The sequence below is a fragment of the Leopardus geoffroyi genome, chromosome X (assembly GCF_018350155.1).
Source record: "Leopardus geoffroyi isolate Oge1 chromosome X, O.geoffroyi_Oge1_pat1.0, whole genome shotgun sequence".
NCBI classification, from domain to species: Eukaryota; Metazoa; Chordata; class Mammalia; order Carnivora; family Felidae; genus Leopardus; species Leopardus geoffroyi.
In genome coordinates, this window is record NC_059343.1 from 77555213 (window position 1) to 77578749 (window position 23537).

The 23537-nt window shown below is 33.8% G+C and overlaps 1 protein-coding gene across 5 annotated transcripts in view; it reads left to right on the forward strand.

The window, feature by feature from the left end:
- The window catches only part of DIAPH2 (diaphanous related formin 2), a 995484-nt gene that overhangs the window by 273554 nt on the left and 698393 nt on the right, over positions 1 to 23537 (forward strand). For all 5 annotated transcript variants that reach the window (XM_045470691.1, XM_045470696.1, XM_045470695.1 and 2 more), the window contains 4 exons: positions 3314 to 3378; positions 7916 to 8020; positions 11333 to 11647; positions 13249 to 13363. In XM_045470691.1, the coding sequence (XP_045326647.1) occupies positions 3314 to 3378; positions 7916 to 8020; positions 11333 to 11647; positions 13249 to 13363 (600 nt within the window). The remainder of the gene's footprint in view (positions 1 to 3313; positions 3379 to 7915; positions 8021 to 11332; positions 11648 to 13248; positions 13364 to 23537) is intronic.

Genomic DNA, 23537 nt, shown 5'->3' on the forward strand with positions numbered 1-23537 from the left:
AGAGTGTGCAAGCAGGCAGGGGAGGGGCAGAGAGAGAGGGAGAGAGAATACCAAGCAGGTTTGCAATGCCAGCATAGAGCCCAATGCAGGGCTTGATCCCACAACTAAAGGATCATGACCTGAGCTGAAATCAAGAGTTGGATGCTTAACAGACTGAAACACCCAGGCATCCCTAAAGATTTTTTTAAAGTAATTTCTACACCTGCTGTGGGGCTTGAATTTAGAACCCCGAAATTAAGAGTCACATGCTTTCCTGACTTAGCCAGCCAGGTGCCCCTTATTTTCTGATTTTAAAACCAGTGCTCATTTATTCTAGGCAATCTAGAGGTTTATGTAAGTGATAGAATGAACCACTGATCTCACTTTTCAGCTCAGTACATTCCACCACCATTACTCACTTTTCAGCTGAGTACATTTTCTTATATCTCTTTTTTTTTTAATCTATCTATCTATCTGCTGATTTTTCGTGGATCATCATATTAGGAGAATTTTTCCATGTTAACCTTCAAATTCTTACTTTGAATATATGTATAATATTCCATCTTATGGAGTATCATGATCATCTTGACCAGTCCTTTCTTACTGTACCTCTAGATTGTTTTCAGGTTTTCATATTAATAAATGAATCTGCTATGCACATTCTTTGTATAAATTTTGCCTTTTTCTTGTAATTTCCTTACAATTGATTCCTGTAATTGAGGGTATGAACTTTGAAAGGCCATATGCTTTAGAGAAAGTGGGCACCAATTTACCTTCCCTGAGAATTAAAGTGAATGCTGACCTCACTGCATATTTGATAATGAGCTTGATAAACTCAGTAGTTTATTTCATATTTTGTTGAGAGAGTTATAAGGCAATATTTCCAAATATTTGTATTTCCTTATAATCTATTATGGACCATGCTTGGCACACATATTGTATTGTTGATTTTGGCTAAATCTTTCAGTGTTCAATAGACATTTGTTTTTTTTGTGTACTGTGTGCCAGGTACTTACAGTTGTGTACTGTTAACATTGGGATGGGGGAGGTAAAGGCAGCAAACGAAAGAGGATAGAACTTCAGAAACCCATTATTACCTCATCCATGTGTCATCCTTCTGATTGTGAACAAACCATTTAACTTTTCTAGGCTTCAGTTTTATCCACTGTAAATTCAGATAAGTCAAATATCTGCATGGTTCTTAATATTTTATGGTTAGAGGACTTTTTCTGATGAATACTTTGGAACTTTCATTAGAACCACCACCACTACATACACATACACGTGCATAAATGTAAAAATTAGCAGGTGCTTCAAGAACTTCTAGGAAATTTATGGATCTCTATTTTAAAGTCACCTGGACTTGGAATATAGAGTCCCTTCACAATTCTGTAAGTCTAGTATTTTTCATAAATTCAATCAAATTCTTGCCCAGAACTCTTAATGTCTTCCAATTGAAATTTAAATCAAGATCATTACCAACCAGTGAAAGCACAGCACAGATCAACCCCCTCTTTTTCTGATCATTTACCAATTTCCAACTTAGTTCTCTATACGCAGTTCTTTAAAAAAAAAAAAAAAACAACTTTATTGAGGCGTACTTGACATGTGAAAAGCTATCTATTATTAAGTACATAATTTGATAAATTTTGATATTTGTATACTTAAAACCATCATCACAATCAAGATAATAAATATCTCTGTTTCTATGTTCTCTGTTATCTCTCCTTCCCATGCCTCTCTACCTCTCCCCATCCTGAAAGAATAACTAATATGTTTTTTCTTACTATAGATTTTTTTTTTAATTTTATGTAACTAGAAACATATTGCATGTACTGTCTTTTTGTCTGGCTTCTTTCATGTAGCATAATTATTTTGAGATTCATTCATGTTGTTATATTGCATGTATCAATTGTTCATTCCTTTTTACAACCAAGTAATATTCCAGTATATGGATATACTGCAATTTGTGTATACATTTAATTATTGATGGACATTTGGGTTGGCTAGTATAAGTAAAGCTTCTATGAACATTTATATATATATATATGGGAATAGACATGTTTTCATTTCTTTTAGGTAAATAGGTGTGGAATGGCAAGATACAGAGTACACTTATATATGTAATGATGAGAATATTTCCAAAAAGATGTTCTTCAGTTATTTATATTCTGGAATATTTGATTAGATCTGAGGAATTTAATGTTTGTTTCCTAATTTACATAATACATTTTGCTGCAGATCAGAAGTCAGTTAAGTGAAATCTTTCTGTAGAAAACCTGAATTAATGAGTGCTATAGTGTCCTCCCTTCTAGCCTTACTTTAAAGGACATTTTGAGGGGCACCTGGGTGGCTCAATAAGTTAAATGTCCAACTCTTTCTCTCGGCTTAGGTCATGATCTCACAGTGTCATGAGTTTGAGTGCCGTGTCAAGTTCTGCACTCCCAGTTCAGAATCTGCTTGGCATTCTTTCTTTCCCTCTCTCTCTGCCCCTCCCATACTTTCTCTCAAAGTAAATAAACATGAAAAGATAAAAATATATAAAGGCAATTTTGAGTCTTAATAGTCTTTTTAAATTAATTTTTATTTATTTTTGAGAGAGCGAGCGAGTATGAGTAGTGGAGGGGCAGAGAGGGAGGGAGACACAGAATCTGAAGCAGGCTCCAGGCTCTGAGCTGTCAGCACAGCTGACGTCATGACCTGAGACAAAGTTGGACACTTAAGGGACTGAACCACCCAGGCGCCCCAGAGTCTTAATAGTCTTAATTTTTTAAAAATGTTTATTTATTTTGGGGATAGAGACAGAGTGCAAGCAGGGGAGGGGCAGAAAGAGAGTGAGACACAGAATCTGAAGCAGACTCCAGGTTTCAAGGTGTCAGCGCAGAGACCGACATGGGGCTTGAACCCATGAAGCCCAGGATCATGAGATGGGCCAAAGTCAGATGCTTAACTGACTGAGCCACCCAGGCGCCCCGAATAGTTTTAAAAATAGATTCTTTGTCTTCTCTCCACCCATAGTAAACTGCAAAAAAAGTAAAGAATTATATTATTGTCAAAGTTGGGAAATAATTGAATATCTCTAAAATGATGATGATTTTGTCAAATACATTCTTGGATGCTTGGCATTGTGATTCATCAATACTATCATTGAATTCAGTTAGTATGCAAAAAAATGTGGTAGCTTATATTTTATGTGTAGTGTAGGTCAATTTACCTTCAATAGCAATTGATATAAAAAATGATTGTCTACATGGTAGAATTATAGGCTGGTATCCATCTTTTACCTAGAGATCTGATGCAATAATTTCTAATATTTTTTTGTGAATCTTAATAGATTCTTGTGTGAACAAGGCAAAAGTTGAAGAAAGTGAACAGAAAGCAGCAGAATTTTCAAAGAAGGTAAAACCATAATTGTTAAGTTAACGATTTATTCGTAGTAAATATTTTATATTTATTTATGTGAAGACTTAAAAATGTTTTTTCCATTATGTAGTACTGCATGTTTTTGGTGAAAACATAACCATAAAATATTGGTTTCATTCCTGATAAGATAAGGCTGTTTGTTACTGTTGCCTCCTCATCACTTTTAATTCATTATGGAAGAAAAACACTAGGTGTATTCTACCAGACTGATAAATGAAATAAAATTAGTTTATTGGAAGGATATAGTTTGAAGCAGTCAACCAAAATGCATTGCCCACATCGCTTTCTTGCAATTCTCCTTTACGATAGGTAGCTCCCTTGGAGAACTGTGAATTGTTTAGCTAGTCCAATCTGTTATGATCTTTAATGACAGTGCTATTAAATAGCAACAGAATTACACAGGGTTTTTTCTCTCTCTGTCTCTATGCTTTGACTTGTCCTCTTGGAGTTTTATAATTACCAGTTTTAAATGATTCTGTTACTTCATATAGGTTTGGTGGAATTTGATGGCTCCTTTCTTTGTACGTTAATGAATTATATAAATATAAGTTTTATGACTATATTAATTTTATTTAGATTTCAGATTGTCTTTTCCTTGTTTCATGAAAGCATGACTACAGTTTTACTAGTTTCTACCAAAAGTTGCATTTTTGTTGTTGTTGTTGTTGTTGTTGTTCTAGACCCTAGGATGCGTTAGTATAGTATTTCTCTCCTGTTGGTGTCAGGGGGAAGGATTGAAACATAGGTCTAAAAACTCTAGTTTTCAGCCTTCTGACAGCAAGATAAAGTGCTTACATATTGCTGTCTCTTCAAAGTTATGACTTACCTTGGAGATTAGATAATCACTTTTGCTATCACTCTAGAAATTATAGAATATTACTGAAGTTACTTCAGGGCATCTGAAGAAATGTCTTTGCTCTTTTGGTTACTGGAATGGATTTTCAGAGTTTGGGCATAAAATGTTTGTGCAAAGTTGTCATTTTATTGGTGGAAGAAAATGAACAATTTTTAATAGACATTTATATTTGTAATGTTCTTGTTTTAAGTAGCACATTTAAAATTCTCTTTGAAGGGGCGCCTGGGTGGCGCAGTCGGTTAAGCGTCCGACTTCAGCCAGGTCACGATCTCGCGGTCCGTGAGTTCGAGCCCCGCGTCGGGCTCTGGGCTGATGGCTCAGAGCCTGGAGCCTGTTTCCGATTCTGTGTCTCCCTCTCTCTCTGCCCCTCCCCCGTTCATGCTCTGTCTCTCTCTGTCCCAAAGAAAATAAATAAACGTTGAAAAAAAAATTTTATAAAAAAAATAAAATTCTCTTTGAAAATCTTAGAATCTTCTTAATTTTTTGCTGGCACTTTGATTAGATGCCACAAGACTAGAAAATTATGATGATCTATCTGGTAAAATTTTCTGTAAGCATATATAAAGGGAAATGGAATCCTGAAATAATAAAAAAGATGTTTCAGTGTTTAGTGCTTTATTCTCATCACCATCATTTAGAATGAAAACATGTATGGTCTTCCAGTGGTTATCTTGCATGCCTTTTCTTATTCCGGGTGATTTTAAGAGGCTGTATAAAGTAGTAAAAAAAAAAAAAAAAAGTGGGGGTATAGAATGAGAAGAAATAGTTGTAAGATCTGATCTTAGCTTTTCCACTAATTAGCTATGACTTTAAGTAAGCTACTTACTCTCTTTGGAACTTAATTCCTTCATCATTTATAGAAGAGGATAAGATTAGTGGCCATGTAAGAAGTCTTCCAACTTGCATATCTCAGGTTTCTGTGATTCCTATTCTATGGGTTTACAGATTAGGATCACTTTAAATTATAAGCATTGTGTGTCTCTTTTCAAATGTACTAACAAACCATTTATAAAGGAAAATGGTATAGTTTGCATCATGCTTAAAAAACACACACAGATGAAGCTAACTTTGGGAGAGTGGGTAGAAGTATAGAATGAGATAATTTTTTAAACAAATGTTTATTTATTTTTGAGAGAGAGAGTGAGTAGGGTATGGGCAGAGAGAAGGGGGCAGAGGATCCAAAGCAGGCTCCACTCTGACAGCAGTGAGCCCAATATGGGACTTGAACCCACCAACCACAAGATTATGTCTTGAGCCAAAGTCAGGTACCCCAGAATGAGATAAATCTTAACATGAATGGTAGTGAAGTTGATAAACCTCCATCTTTTCAGTGAAGTGGGAAACATGGTCATTTACTGACTGTGAAGGATCAGGGGTGAGTTTGAAATTTTTAAATATTAGAAAAATTTGGACTAACCTCTATGGAACATTTTCCAGAAACTCGAGTAGTAATGAATAAAAGAACTAGTGTTTCATGTTTGACCCAAACAGTATTGTTATCCAATTTGTTTACACACTCTTTCTTCAGACTTGGATCTGTTTGACATTCTTTAATTTCCAAAGGTCAAATCTATGAAGGTGAATATTTATTAACAGTGAATACAATTTTTATTGTTTCACAAACTCTAAAGACAATTCTAGACAGTAAGATATATCAATTTTAGGAACAGAAATAATATAATTGTAATAAAGTATAGACTTCTAAAGTGATTTAAAGTGACGCTGATAATAAAGGGCAAATGTTTTATAGATGGACATACCAGTATTTATGTATACAGGCTTGTTTGGTTCTGCTTGGAGCCCTGACTGAGGTAAGGGCTAGGCTAAATGTAGTAAATGGATATTCATCATTTAGATGGTCTCTCCTGCTTAGCACACTATAATTATGCATGTATGTATATATGTTTCAACTTCCTATTTAACTTCTAATTAGTTAACATGTATTGTAATATTAGTTTCAGGAGTAGAATTTAGTGATTCATTACTTCCATATAACACTCAGTTCTCATCACAACAACTGCCCTCCTTAATACCCATCACTTATTTAGCCCATCGCCCTGCCTACCTCCCCTCCAACAACCCTCAGTTTGTTCTGTATGGTTAAGGGTCTCTCTTAAGGTTTGCCTCCTTCTCTCTTTTTTAATTTCCCCTGTGTTCATCTTTTGTTTCTTAAATTCCACATATGGGTAAATCATACGGTATTTGTCTTTCTCTGACTTTTTTGGCTTAGCATAATACACTCTAGCTCCATCCAGGTCATTGCAAATGGCAAGATTTCATTATTTTTTATGGCTAAGTAATATTCCAGTGTGTGTGTGTGTGTGTGTGTGTGTGTGTGTGTGTGCCCATATATATACACACATACCACATATATGTATACATACCCAAATATACATATACACCACGTCTTCTTTGTCTATTCATTAGTCAAAGGACACTTGGGCTCTTTCCATAATTCAGCTATAGTTGCTAAAACTGCTATTAACATTGGGGTGCATGTGCCCATTTGAATGAGTATTTTTGCATCCTTTGGGTAAATACCTTGTAGTGCAATTGCTAGGTCATAGGGTTGTTCCATTTTTAAATTTTGAAGGAACCTCCATACTTTTTCCAGAGTTGCTATACCAATTTACATTCCCACCAATAGAGTAAGAAAATTCTCCTTTCCCTTCCCTTCCCTTCCCTTCCCTTCCCTTCCCTTCCCTTCCCTTCCCTTCCCTCTCTCTCTCTCCCCCCACTCCCTCTGTGATCAGGGCTCCCTCCCCACTGCAGCACCCACAATTATTTTTGCCCCCAGATCAGATCTCCACACCTACTACCTTCCACTATTTGGCTTATGTCTTCCTTTGGTTGTGCAGTTTGGTCTTTCAGTTCTCAGATTGATTTCATGGGTGTTCAGAATGATTTAATGTTTATCTAAATGTTTTGAGAGGTGAGGCAAGCATAGGGTCCTGGTACTATTCCTCCATTTTAGCTCCTCCACACAGCACACCATAATTTAACCTTTCACTTTCTCTCTTACAACATTTTATGCAAATGTTTTGGTTAACCATCCTAAGGAGAATGCCATTTTTCTCTCACATTTTGTGGAACACCATTTTTTGGATGCTAGACAATTAAGATTGTAATAGAAATATTCTCATTTGTATTAATGTACAATCATTTGAGCATTCTAAAAGTACAGTCTCTTTTCAAGCTTAAATACAGTTAAGGAGTTGAACTGCTTGATGGCTAATTTTTTAGATTTCATTTTCCAGTTCAATGAACTTAAAGGTATGGGATGAAACATTAAATGAAATTATTAATTCTAAAACCTAATTTTCAATAACAAAACAATATAAATGTTCATTATATATGAAGAGAGACTTCTCAGTCCACCCTTTTAAAATTTTGTTCTGTATTTTTTTTTTTTTGAAGTGAAAGTAGGTTTGTTTACCTTGGTTTTCGGACCACATTTCTTTTTCACTAATACTATAAGCAATACTCCATCCCCACAGGGGTGTGCTTAATTATCATGAAAATAATCTAGAGCTTTGATTTTCTGAATGAATTGGGAGTTCAATGAAGCAAAACACATTCTGCTTAATACATAACATTGTTTAAAACTTCTTCAAAACTGTGTTATTAATTGTACATTTATGGTGGTGATCACTGCAGTTTGATGAAGAATTCACAGCTCGACAGGAAGCTCAAGCTGAACTTCAAAAAAGAGAAGAAAAAATTAAAGAGCTTGAAACAGAAATCCAGCAACTTCGAACCCAGGTAATGAAACAAGATATAGACTTTATTTCATGTCATAATGAGTTCAATGGTAGAAAATTATCTTGTTAGATGGAAGGAAAAATGTGACCACAAACAGACTTTTTGGCAGTTTCTCATTTTAGTTGAAATAACTACAGGTTTGATTTTCCTGGAAAATAAATCATTTTACTGTTTGGATAAAAATGAGACACTGGTTTCTTAAGCTTCCCTGAATATTTTTAATGGAATATATTACATAAGCAAGACTGTTTTGGAGACAAAATTTTCATGATGATTTGAAAAATTGGATGCATAATTTCAAAACCTAGGAAATTTACATTTCCACCTATATCCCCTATGATGAAAAGCACCCATATACACTCAAAATCTTAATTATGGTGTCTAAACTATAGAACTGATAACGTCCTCTCAGTACTTTTTATTTATTTTTATTATTTTAAGAACTCTCAATAGTTTTTATGTTTTAAATGCATATTAAGAAATGGAAATTAAAAATGTTGGTGAGAAAAATGTCATTTTCCTATGTATGCATTTCCTTTTTTGTCTTTACTGTATACTTTAGCCTATAAATCCAATTAATGAAAACGATGTTTGAGAAAGAAATTGAAGATTACCTTCTTACAAAATAAAATTAAACTATGTAAATTTTGAAGGTCTAATTGGCTTTATTAAACAATTTGTGAATTTGGCAGCATTCCATTTAGTAAGCAGAGGGAAACTCCAAGGAGTTGTAGAAAATGAAAGGTTTTTATGGAAAGAGGGTGGGACAATAAAGTTTTTAGGGAAAGGAAAGGATTATTCTAGGCCTTGACACTTTCCCTTAGGGGAAAAAGCAAGAAGTGTTATGCAGATTACCTCTTCTTCATTTAGGGGATGGAGAGGATTTAGGTGGCAGACTCATTGGCTGCTGATGGAAAAATTCCTTACTTACCTTTTAAGACTATATTTCTTGGAGATGTTGAAACTGCAGTTAGATTATGTATTAAGCTCCAGTTTGGTGACTCAGCCTAACTGATGCCATTTGGGGCCGGTGGTTTTCTTTTTAACACCTCTTAACATAGTGGATGCTCAGTAGATACTTGTTGTTTGACTAGATATGTATCCATCAGTCTACTAAGAAATGACTTCAAAAGTCACCAAGGAACTCTGGTGAAAATAAGTCTGTTTCACTTATCTATTTTATAATTTTCTTTCATTCAATCTTTCTCTTTTCTTGTGTCATCTTACTACCCTTTTCACATCTCTGAGAATTCAGTTTCTTTTTTTTTTCCCTCCCAGTTGGTGACATTGCCCAATGTCACCCTAGCACAGGGCCTTACTATTTAGTATTTGCTTATTTATTATTAAATTAACTGATCTGTAAAAGTGCACAGTCACACAGTTCTTTATAGTGTACTCAAAATTGTGCCAAATACTAAATTATTCATTGGCTATATTCAATTCTCAATACTCTATTGTAGCCTAATTTAATTGTTCCATTCCTAATTGTTCATGGGAGGGAGGAGAAAGGCTGATATGATTTGATTTTTAAAGGCTGGTGGCATTTATTTGAGATACTTTATTAAATTTGTAAAGCATGCATTTAACTTGAATAAAATCCTGTGTTAAAAGTGATAGCATTTTTATGTTTGCACAAGTTTCTTATCTTAGATATGATCTATAGAGACAAAATTTGATGTTAAACATAATTTTGCTCTTTTAATAAAAAAATGGATGGACATTTTACCTTTCAAAGTATTCAATAAATCCATTTATATATAAAATTTAGAGTAAATTACTAATTTCCTAAACTTTTCAGAAAAAAATATTTTTACTTTCTCCATAATTTCTCTGCTCTCAATCAAGACTATAAAAATCAGACTGTTTTCTAAAATTTTGCTGTGTGAAAAGTAAAGTGAAAATAATTTTGCATATTTTAATCCTATCTCAATTCTTACTAATTTCCAGAGGAAGATTGTCATTTGTTAAGTGTACAAACACTTTAATTGTTTGTATGTGTATTGTACACACATAAACATCATATATATGAATAAAATATTTGGACAATGCATATTAAATATTATGAGAAACATTTCCATGATTCTATCTATGATAAATTTTTAATATTCTTATAAATAAGTCAGTCCTTTAAATTTATTGCTCCAAAAATATGCTTCAATGTATCTATTTTGTAAAGGCATTTCTAAGTTTAGTGAGTACAATTAAGTAGTCCAACTTGGAAATTCGTATTAATAAAGATAAGAAGACTTTCTCCCCAAATAAAAATAACACTATGCCAAGCAATTTTATTAATTTTAAATTTTTCATTAAGTTAACCTGATGTCATATCTTGAATCCAAATATGTCTGTTCATTGGTAGGATTTTCTTGAGAATTTTTATAATAAACACCTTCACTTTTATATTAATTTATTTTGGAAGTGAACCTTTGTGACCAGTGCTGGCTTAAAGAAACAGGTACAGGTAATTTAAAAAGTAGACAATTTGGAATGAGATATTCTTCATCTTTTATCCATTATCATTAGAGAATGAGTTTCAATTACTTTCTGGTGGTAGAAGTAAGTTATATTCTCCTCATAATTCAATCTGTATGAATTAATTCCTTTCATGGCAAATGACTCCCATTTATGAGGAGGTAGTCTGCTGTAGTGGAAAGAGGACCGCATTGAGTATAAGAAGAACCAGAGTCCATTCTTAACCACATTTCAGACTCTGTGACCTTTGGTTAATCATTTAACCTTTTTGTAGTTACAGTTTTCTTATCTATAAGCAGTGAGATAAAGTAGAGATAAAAATGCCCTACTTACATTACAAGCTTATAATAACAATGAAAAGAAATAATAGATGTAAAAAAATTGATAAACATAGATTACCATGCAAATGGATGTTAGTATTAATTATTGGCATTAGAAGACTGCTAAGTTACTGGTACTATGAGACAGACTCTGTGTAAAGCTAATTGGCTCCAATTGAATTAATTATCCATATTCAAACCAACTAGTCTCATAGGCTCAAGCCATTTACAGTACTTCTTTGAATATATTTATAATGAAAGATAATTTTCAGTTTTTTGGAGGAGTGCTTCACAAATTCTTTAAGGAAGCCAACTTTTATAGTACATTAGCAGAAGTAGTCGTCCAGAATTTATAATACTTACCAAAAATCTATGGGAGTCTTTTTCAGTCACCGTTAATCCCTTAGATATTACTAAATTAAAGTTTATATAATTTTGAACCAACAATGTGTACTGATAAGTTTTCTTTGTTGTTATATTTTACTGTAAGCATTTAAACATTGTATTATATATATTTCAGGGACATGGACTCTCAGGTTCATCAGGAATTCCAGGCCCTCCTCCAGGGCCAGGTGGTGGGTTATCCCCACCACCACCACCTCCACCAGCACCACCTCTGCCTGGAGGAGCTCTCCCTCCTCCTCCACCTCCTTTACCTGGAATGACTGGTATACCACCACCACCACCACCACCACCTTTGTTTGGGGCACCTGTTCCACCATTTCCCCCAGGCATTCCTCCTCCTCCAACAGCACCACTGAATCTGCCTTATGGGATGAAGCAGAAAAAAATATATAAACCTGAGGTACCCATGAAGAGAATCAATTGGTCAAAGGTAATGCTACAACTGGAGTAGTTTTTGGCTTTGTCCATTCATAGTTGATTGTTAATATGTGAATAAGTATTGCTGCCTATGAGAACTGTATATGCTTGAGAACATTACTATTGACTTGCTTTCCTTTTGTGAGTTCACCATCTTATGTGTATCCTTCAGTTTAGTACCCAGAGAATTGGAAATTCCACACATAATTTGAAATTTATGTAGAAGGCAAAAGGAAAACCAAAATGAAAATGGTGCTAGAGAATAATATATGAAATCTATCACTAAATGAAATGTAATTTTGATTCTTAATACTGTTGTTAACTTTAAGTACTATAACATTCTCAAATATAATCTCCATTATTATTGAGCCCTTTTATCTTAGTTATTTTAGTTCTTAGAGAAAGGTTTTTTTTTAGTTTTAAATATTTAGGTAGTAGGGAATAGGTGACAGTATTCATTAGTGACGTAACTATTTTTTGATATAATATATGAAAGTTCTTTTTGTCTTTTGAATGTTATGTTGCTTTATTATTATAAGAATATGTCTTTTGAAAGGCTTATTATCAAGATTGACACTGTCCCTGTTTACTAGGAACTAGTCTTCTAATGAAAATACAATTAGTCAGACCACCATTTGGGGAAATGACTTATCCAAGAACATCCTTAGAGAGAAATCTGACATTATCTACCTAGTAATTGGTTTGACCAGAATCATGCTTAAATCACTTTTTTAAGGTTAAGAATATACTTTTACTTTCTCATAAGAGTAAATGAGGTACACATGTTTTTGGAATATAGTTATTTTTTTGTTAGGTACAATCCACCAAACTATAGCATCCAGGTGCTGTTGGCCCAGTTATCTCTGTGTGTAAATGAAGTGATGTGTTCACTTAGCATTTGAGCATGCAGTGTAATGGTACTTACATATCAAAGAGCATCATGCTGTACTGGAACATGTACAGTCCTAATTTTGAATTGCAGTTCACTGGTTAAGAGCAAAATTCTCTGGAACAACACTGCCTGGGTTTAATTCCCATCTTTGCCATCTACTAGTTTGGGCAGCCACTTAAACTTCCTGGGGCTCAGTTTACTCATCTTTAACATACAGATAATAGTAGGTTCTGCTTCAAAGGATTATTGCAAGAATTAGATTAGGTAATATATGCAATTCACTTAAAACAGTACCTGACACATTATAGGAGGTATGGAGGATGTCATCTATTATAATTATTACCTTCATCCTGGCCAGTAAACATGGAAAATTTTTTCACTTTTCTGAATTTTAGTTTCCTCATTTTTAAAAATCCAAGAGCAGAACACAATGTATGTGAGTTAGGGTAGGGATTTACTAAATTATTTTTTAGGTGCTTTCCAGTAGAAGATTTTTTTAATGTAATTTGCTTTATGCCTTATTGCTATTGTGTATTTTTCTGTACACCCAAAGAATTCTGTGACTTCCCCAATGAATATTTACTTAAAAAGTGTTATTTTAATGGATCCTAAAATTGATTCAGTAGATAGATGAATAAAGGAACCTTGGTGAAATTGAATTCTTGGAAAAATTAAAAATGAAGTAATAATTTAGAAACTTATCTTTGTTATTTTTGTTTCAGATTGAGCCCAAAGAATTATCTGAGAACTGTTTCTGGTTAAAAGTTAAGGAGGACAAGTTTGAAAATCCAGATCTCTTTGCAAAATTGGCACTGAACTTTGCTACCCAGATAAAAGGTACATTTTATTTTTTAAAGTACAAATTTCTTATTCTGATATATTGAATTCAGTGCTTTGCAAAAAATTTCTAGTAATGTATACATGTATAATTTTTCCACACTGGAGAAACATAAATAGATTAACTTATTAAGTAGATTTTACCAAGTAACTAAAGAAGAATAGCTGCTTTTCCTTTTAAACTTAATTTGCATAAATGTTATCCATCTGAAAATATTGGTTTATTTTTTTTGTTTAATATGTAAGTTATATCCCTCTATTATAATACAATCATTTCTACTGAGAAGCAGAGGAGATAAAGTTGTCAATTCACCATGTAAGAGAAAATAATGTAACAGAATGCTAATGGCACAGAAGTTTTCATGAAATTGGTATAAGATTGGTGCCATAGTGTATAAATAGTCTTTCCTCTTACACTTGTATTACTTATCAATTTGTTTTCTTAGGAAGTTTTATAGTTTTTTCCTACAAGCGTATTTTCTGCAATCTGTATTTTCAAAATCTGGTACCTACTGAGTATATGTTACTGATTTGATAATGGAGTGCTTTATTATTAGATCTTTATCCTTTTGTGAGTTTCACACATAATTTTGTTACTATATAGATAACTTCTCAATCTCATAATCATTGGTATTTTAACTATTAGTTTACTAATTATTGCAAAATTGATAGTTCAGGTAAAGTTAGGATTTTTTCAGTTTGGATGAGTATTCACAACAAGAAATTGATACATTCCATATGCCCATGCACTTGGAGTTGGCAGCTTTACCATTCACTTGTATGATTTGTCACATCATTTCCTATAATGTGAATTTTGGAAGATTAAGAGAGAGAAAGCGACAGAGAAAGAGAGAGGTGAAAATTATTCGTTTTCAGCCCTTCTATATCTTGCACACTGGAAGTGCTTTTGCTGTATTTGTTGTTGCATGTAGATTGAAGTTCACACACGCACACACACACACACACACACACACATCAGAGGTAATTAGAAGAAATCTGAAATTTTTAAAAAATCCTGGAATTACTTCTTTTCCTTATTTGCTACAGTAACCTTCACATTTAAAGGGTTTTTCAGTGACTCCAGAGCTATTATTTACTATAAATGTTTTTGTAAGTTAAAAAGGTAAAATGCTTATATCAAAGTAGCCATATAGTAAAAAAAAAAAAAAAAGATGCATGATAAACTTATCCCTTTATCCCAGACTTACAGCTTTTTCTCCAGAGAAAAACAATGTAAAAATGTTACTAATTTCTCACATTCCTTCTAGAAATAGTCTGTGCTTCTAGAAGCATTTGTGTATTTATCATTTTTGTTTTTGGCTTCTTGCTGTTTTTACTTTACATACTTGGATGTTATTCCATAGTAGCTTATGTTCGTCTACTGTGTTACTTTTTCATACTGGATAGAATTCTGTGGTATGGACTTATCCTAATTTATTTAACCAGTCTAAATAATGGATATTTAGATTAGTTCTGGTCTCTTCTGCTATTGCCAGCAATGTTCTCATGAACGTGTAATCTGTATGTAACCTTGTACACATAAGTCTGTCTGTAGGACAAATTCTAGAAGTGAAATCCCTGGATGAAATGCTGTGTACTTTTATAATTTTGATACATATTACCAAATTGCATTCCAAAGAGTTCATGTCTATAGTGGCACCTAAAATATAAGTAACTGTTTCCCTGCAACTTTTGTCCATCTCAGAGGTAAATCATCTATGTTATCATTTTCACTTCTCAAATTCAGAGTGAAGTTGAGAAGTTTTTCTTCCATTTGAAGACACTTTTAATTTACTTTTCTGTGAACTTCTCCCTCTAGTTCTTTGTTTATTTTCTATTGAGCAGTTGCTTTTTTACTTATTGATCTATTTGTATTGAGTCCCAGAAGAATCAAAGGTGTCATGAAATTGTAGAGTTATTCTGGGCCTTAGAAGTAATTAAGCCCAGACTCTATTTTACAAATGAAGAAAATGACATTTGAGACATAGAGGTAAGTGTAAAATCCATTAGAGAGTTTCTAAAGGTAGTGTGGTATAGTGGAAAAGGCCAGAGATGGAGTCACAAGTATTTGCATTCCAGCTATAATACTTGTAACCTCTGAGACTGAATTTTCTCATCCATAAAATGAGTAGACTAATGTTTATCTAGTAGTGTTGTGAGAATTAAGTAAGGTTATATATTTAAAGCACCCAGCACAGTACTTAGTATAGTAGGCACTTAACAAATATTAATTTCCTTTCCCTTTCATTTAACATGATGCTGTCTGTGTATGTGTGTTTTCCTTTAGTTGTTGATACTTAATACAGGTGTTAATTCAGTAAGAGAATTTGCTGGTCTTCTGAGCAGGACTTTATAGAGCCAATCAGTTATAATAGAAGCAATTCTTACTGCAGCTGCTAAAACCTAATAAAAATTATATAAAAGTTCTCATCTCCTCAATGATGAAAGCACCACATTTCCATTATTCTTAGCTCTCATTCTCTGAATTTTATGTGTGATACTACTATGTCTACTTTTCCTAAGTTTTAATATTTGAGTATAAATCTGGTCAGGGGCACCTTTCAGTAATCTTACTTTTACTAAGATTTATTTTCTGAAGGGACATTTAAAGGAATAATTAAGCATAGTAGCATATTCCAGACATAAATAATGTAGCCAAAATAAAATTTAATGAGACAATACTCTCATTTATTTTAATAACACTTAGTAACTATTGATTGATCTTACTATAACAGCTGAAATTCCTGGTCACTTGCAGTTCCTTGATTCATAATTTGGCCAACAGGTGGCAGGATCAGTAAGAAATCAGGAGGCTCTGGCTCCAGTGAACTCCAAATACACTACTCTGGCTCTCCTAGCTCCAGGGATCCACTTTCTTTCCCATTTTGCTTTTGTTTGCTACTCAGCTGCATTCCGGAAGGAGAAACACACTCATTGTTTCTAAGACTTATTTCTGAAGCTCTTAGACCCGGTGTTCCAAAACCTCTGAGAATTTTCTCCTGTTGCAAGGAAATCATGGAGAGCTCATGTCTCCATTCTCCCTAAATAGATTGAAAGCATTACTAGTCTGTGTTAAGAAAATGTTTAACCTAGGAGTTCCAAGTACTTCAGACTGCTAAATAGAAAGAAATTCTTAAATGTCTCTGATTCCTGGGGTGCCTGGGTGGTTTAGTCGGTTGAGTGTCTGACTCTTGATTTCAGCTCAGGTCATAATCTCACAGTTTATGAGTTTGAGCCCAGCATCAGGCTCTGTGCTGACAGCACAGAACCTGCTTTGGATCCTCTCTGCCTGTCTCTTTACCCCTCCCCTGCTCACACTCTCTCTCTCAAAATAAAATAAATATACTTAAAAACAATACCTCTAATTCCTATAATATTTAAATGTGTAAATAATATGTGGGAGTACCATCAAATTATATTTTCTAGTTGAATTACTTAGAGTTATAGAGAAAACAAACAATTTTTAGTTTTTTATTAATAAACCAAATTATTTCTAATTTAGGAGAGAATGGATGTCTCATTTCATTTAATTTTTGTTTATAGAGTACTGACTATATGCAAGTTACTATATTCAGTGGGAGAGAGAGAAATGAATAAGATCTTGTTTTCTGCACCAAGGAACTTACCATTTAGTGAGGGAGAGAGAGAGAGGTAAATTACATTTAGTCAAGTTGTATTTCATGTTAGCATAGATAGTTTTTTAATAGGAGCCCAGGATGGAAATATAGTTCCTTTTGAGTAGGGCAAATGGAGATCCCACATGTGGTATAATTTGAGCTGGGCCTTGATATTTAAGTAGAATTTCAAAGGAGAAAGAAGGAAAGGAGACATTCTAGTCAGAGAACACTATTAGAAAAGTTTGGAGGTGGGGTGAGGTGCATACAGGGTGGGGTGTGTATTGGGTTAGGTACAGCTGTTGAAAGCACAGCCTTTTGAGTTGGGACTTGAAGGTGAAACTGGTAAAGGGAACTTTATACTGAGGAAATGGGGTTTTGTTTTTTAAGCTTTAGGGACCCAATAATTTAATAATTGACTATTGAGCAGACCTTTGGCAGACATCTAGAGGATGGGAATTCACAGATATGTGATAGAGCATTGACTGTGAATAAACCACCAGTAGTTTGGGCAAGACATGATGATATCCTGATCAGTAGGAATTCTTACTCTTAATCTCTAAGGTCTTCTAGTTCCCAAATTCTGTGTTCCCATGATTATAATATGTAGGTTCTTATAAGCATTAATGATGGTGTATGACAAAAAATACCTCAAAATGCTCTCTGGTTAAATGAAAAAAAAATATGTATGTATTAGATGCAGCTGCAAAAGACCCTGTTAGTAATTTTGAATATATATTACATATGTTACTGTTAGAATTTGTATATGGGTTCTAGTTTAGTATTCAATTTGCTGGTATTTGGGACCACATACCTATCAAAGCTATAAAGATAGTATCATTTTCCTTAAAAATCTATAGTAATTACAGTTAAAGAGTGATACTATATAAGAGTTAAAGTAATGAAGGTTAATATTAACTAAACCTAATAATAAGAAATGTAGGTTATAACTGCTAATTCTAATTAGAATTTCTAAAGTTCTCTAAAGGCTTCAGGAAGAATAAAGATTGTGTGGAAGTTGTTTGGTTTTAATGTTGCTTGGAGGAAATATGATAAATAAACATAAAAGGTTAATGAAATTTAGCTTCTTCAATAATATATTCCTGTAGTGTAATTTAGTTTTAATAATAACAGAAAATTGAGGTGTTATAATTATTTCAAATGCATATAAATGTCATTTTGAGATATTGGGCATAGCTTCAAAATTATGGTGGAACTGAATTTGAAGATGTATTTATGTAAAAGCACTTTTCCTCTAGGATCAAATTTTAAATTGTGTTTCTTAGTCATTGAATCAGCTGGCTCCTTTTGAATATACCCACCCTTGTTTTGTTGTTTAATACAGTCTTCTATATTTAGTGTAGTCATGAAAAAAAAAAAACGAGAGTGGTAAAATCTAATTCATGTCTGTCTTTATAATATAGAAATTCTTGGAATTGGCTTGAAAATAATGAGATGTCAGTCCCAGAGTGCCTGCTCCCTATAAAATAGTGCTAAAGTGTGCTGAGAGACCTGGTGTCCTCACAAACAATCTGTCATCTTAATGACACAATATGCATGCTCTGTAGTACAAGCTTTAATACACATGGAAACAAACCAAGAAGGCTTCTTTCAGGCAGCCAACTGAACACTATATATACCTGTATATAATTTAACTTATGATGATACACACATTCATTTCTGATTAGCATGTTACAGCATCAAACAATTACCTCTGTTATGTAGAAGAGGAAACAAGGAATTTGTGAGCCAGAGATGCATGACATTAATTATAAGAGTTGCTAACTGTAGAGAGAAACTGAGACCATGTGTCTTCATCTTGCTAAAGGAGTAGGCGTCAAAATGGCTTATCTTTATATATTGATGATGATGTGGTCATTGTGCTACTTCTACCACTAATACCATCACTACTAATAATACTAATAGCACACTTATTAAGCATTTACTGTGTCCCAACAACTGCATAAGCATTTTATTTATTTATTTATTTATTTATTAATATATGAAATTTATTGTCAAATTGGTTTCCATACAACACCCAGTGCTCATCCCAACAGGTGCTCTCCTCAATACCCATCACCCACCCTCCCCTCCCTCCCACCCCCCATCAACCCTCAGTTTGTTCTCAGTTTTTAACAGTCTCTGCATAAGCATTTTAAATCCATATCTCATTTAATCCTCACATCAACCCTGGATACTATTATTATTGTTTTATAGGTAGAGAAACTGAGACTATGGGAGATTTAATTATATGTCTTTTTTACATAGCTAGTAAGTGTCAAAGCTGAAGTTTGAACCCAGGTTTATTCTTTTTTTTTTTTTTCAACTTTTTTTTTTTTTTTTTTTATTTTGGGACAGAGAGAGAGACAGAGCATGAACGGGGGAGGGGCAGAGAGAGAGGGAGACACAGAATCGGAAACAGGCTCCAGGCTCTGAGCCATCAGCCCAGAGCCCGACGCGGGGCTCGAACTCACGGACCGCGAGATCGTGACCTGGCTGAAGTCGGACGCTTAACCGACTGCGCCACCCAGGCGCCCCAGAACCCAGGTTTATTCTTAATCAATTTCTTATTTTGTAACCATGGCTTTGATTTTTTTTTATTTTTAAAAAAATTTAATTCCAGTATAGTTAACATACGGTGTTATATTAGTTTCCAATGTACCATATAGTAGTTCAACGTTTTCTATACATTACTGAATGTACTCTTAATCCCCATCACCTGTTTCAACCATTCCCCCACCCACCTTCCCTCTGATAACCATCAGTTCTCTACATTTAAGAGTCCTAACAATGGCTTTTAATGGCTTTTATGCTATTTGTACATGTTGTTGCATAGTTTACTGATCCTTTCTTAATGCTATAGTTTCACATACATTGTATTATCTTGTGAAGTGTGTAATCCTATTATCCTGGGACTGAAGTCAGTTCTTTAGAACTTAAACCAAAGTTAGAAAGTTGTGCGCTCATGGAAGGGAATAAAGTTATTTTTTTCTAAGATTTTTTAAGGTATTTTTGTGTAGAATCTATCAATTGTAAAGCATTGGTATGACTTGAGGCTGTCTCTTCTCATAATGAATTTAGTAATGTGGTCTTCATGTCATTATGCATTTGGTAAGGATATATTAATATACATAGGATATATAAAGTAATTAGAGCAGGTTTTCATGGAGCTTCTTTGAGGTTAACTTCATAACATTATAAACACTGTGTTATTTAAATTTTTTTTTTTTAACGTTTATTTATTTTTGAGACAGAGAGAGACAGAGCATGAACGGGGGAGGGTCAGAGAGAGAGGGAGACACAGAATCTGAAACAGGCTCCAGGCTCTGAGCAGTCAGCACAGAGCCCAACGCGGGGCTCGAACTCACAGACCGTGAGATCACGACCTGAGCCGAAGTCGGACGCTTAACCGACTGCGCCACCCAGGCGCCCCAACACTGTGTTATTTTAATATGACACTTTTTAGCCATGAGTTAGTGAGACTGTCTCTCCCCATTTCAGTAATTTTTGCAGATAAGTATTGTATTGATTAGGCACAATAGCAGGTATTAAGTTGATAGCATTTACAATTCACACAGATACTCATTGACATTTACAATTATTGTTCTAGCTAAATTTGCTTTATTTTGAAAAAAAAAAATAAAGGTTTATTTTGCCAAATGGAAATTATTTATAATAAATTCCAGTGGAAAATTTTAACACAGCTATATAAAACAGCAAAGGGGTATGTTTTATTCCAGTTGTATATTGATGGCACTTAATGAATTTCCAGCCTATATCTTGCATGATATAAGAAGTATGAAAAAGATTTCTCTGATTTAAGAAATATATTTAATTTAGAGAAATTCAAATATGGTAGCTTTTCTGTGGCATTATATATAAGTAATCTCTTTAGTCAGTCCTTGTCAGTGAGAGTAAATTTAATTCTTTCTTTTAAATTTTTTGATGTTTACTTATTTTTTAGAGAGAGAGAGAGAGAGAGAGAGAGAGAACATGAGTAGGGAATGGACAGAGAGAGAGAAGGAGACACAAAATCAAAAACAGGCTCCAGGCTCTGAGCTGTCAGTACAGAGTCTGACACAGGGCTCGAACTGAGATCATGCCCTGAGCTGAAGTCGGACGCTTAACTGACTGAGCCACCCAGGTACACCTAATTCTTTCTTTTTAATAGGTTATTCAGTGATATATGGTTGTTACTAAGTTTTCCCTAGTTTTAAACTTTCCTTTTTATAATTTTATTATTATTATTATTATTTTTATTTATATCAATTTCATCTTTTGTTTTTTAATTATTTTTTCCAGCTTTATTGTGATATAATTGACATAATATTGTATACATTTAGGGTGTACACTTTAATGATTTGATACATGTATATATTGCAAAAGGATTGATTGAGTGAGCTAAATTTTGTTATTAGGTGCTTTCCAAATACTGATACTGTATGGAAGATGACTCAAGAAATCCAAGATTATAGCATAAACATATCAGTTTCATTTTAACACATGCCTCTAGGAAGACAATTGCACTTGAAAACACGTTCACATTTTTGTGTATGACTATCATGTTAAAATAACTTTAACTTCTTATTTTATTTTTGTGGATAATGTTAGTTACCTATAACTACATAACAAATTACCTGAAGATTGAGCAGCTTGAAAGAACACACATTTATTTTCTCAGTTTCAGGAATCTTGGCAGAGCTCAGCTTCGTCTTCTGCCTCAAGGTCCTGCTTGGTCCTCTGCCTCAAGGTCCCTCACAAGGAAGCATATAATGTTGTCAGATTATGGTTTAATACAAAGGCTTGAATGGGGAATAATCATTCTTAAGCTCACCCATATGATTTTGGGAAGCATTCATTTTCTTTGGGGCTACTGGACTGAGGGCCTCCACTTTTCTTTGCTGGCTGTTGTCCAGAGGCTGCCCTCAGTTCGTTGCCTCAGAGACCTCTCAGTAGTGCTATTCATAAAAGGCAGTTTGCTTCATTAAAGTGTACACACCAGGAAGGAGTGAAGAGCAAATGAAAACAGAATGGAACTCAGTCTTTTGTAGCCTAATTTCATCATTACTCGAGGGCATGAATACCAGGGGGCAGGTTGCATTTGGGAACCATTTAAGAAGATGCCTACCACGTGAATATATACAATTTTATTTCCCAGCCATTACAGGTTCTATAACATCTCTCTCCTTGATGACTTCAACAGAATTCTAACTGGTTTTTGCATTCAGTCTTATTTCCTTGTGATCAGTTATCTACAGCCTAGTCAGAATTGTCTTTCTAAAGTGTAAATTATTATTGCACTCCCATGCTTGGAAAATTTCACTAACTAATAACTAATATTTCACTAACTAATAACAAATTATTGTCTTCAAGGGGACATCTAAACTCTTCCTCATGTGTTTCAAGGTCATTTGTCTCTGTATTTAACTGCCTAATTTACTTACTTGCCTAAATTGTCCTTAGACTGAACTCTTTTGTTCCTGGAACAGAGACAGTTACAAGACTTTGCAACTTCTTTCTGAACACACTTTCATCAGTTCATCATTTGGTGTCTATTTAGATGACATTTCCATCATAATGCAGTCTTCACAATATATTATAATCTTACTCACTTGTGTCCCTCATCAGACACTGAACTTCTTGGAGGCAGAGAGAAGTATTTCCATTTAATTTACTGTTGTTTCCCAGCATGAACTACAGCTTCTGGCAAATGTAAGTGTGCATTGAACACACTAATGAATTACAGTTTCATAATGCCAAGGCAAATAAAATATGGGTCTAAATCCAAATGTCTGCACATAGTAGGAAATGTGTATATTTAATAATTCATTTGGTCTGTGTGCGTGTATGTGTGTGTGTGTGTGTGTGTGTGTGTGTATATCTTATGACTGATTAAATACCAGATATCTACATAATTCAGTCTGGCTTTGGTAGTTTGTTAATTTGCCCAGTTTAGTTGTGATGATTTAGTAATTCTCTGTATTTAGCTGTGTGTGTGTGTGTGTGTGTGTGTGTGTGTGTGTGTATGGCTATATACTTATATATATATAAATTTGATTTGTATATTATGTAAACATATAAAATTATATAAAATATATTTATTAACTTCATTTATGTGTTTATATTTTATATATAAATTCTGCTATATATATTATATTAATATATAAAGCTATACCAATATATATTTGTGTATGTAAATTCTACAGATGTTAAAATTTTCAAATGTGAAAGGTAGGGTTTTTTCACTAGTGGCCTATTGTTTATTTAGACAATAAAGTTGTATAATTTATGGTTGGTCCACTTTAAATAGAACTTCAGTGTACATAAGTAAATGTCTAATTCCTGATTTGTTTTTGACCTTAAGGAATCCATGTAATCCCTTAGTATCTCTATGTAAAGAAGTTTAAAATAAGATAATGATCAGGAAATAGAAGGACCATCAAAAGGAATTCTGTGAGAATGAAGATAAATACACATAAGAGACTCACAACAAAATTGACAATTTTAACAATTAGAAGTGTTAATGTTTGTGGTACACTTACTATATGCCCGATACTTGG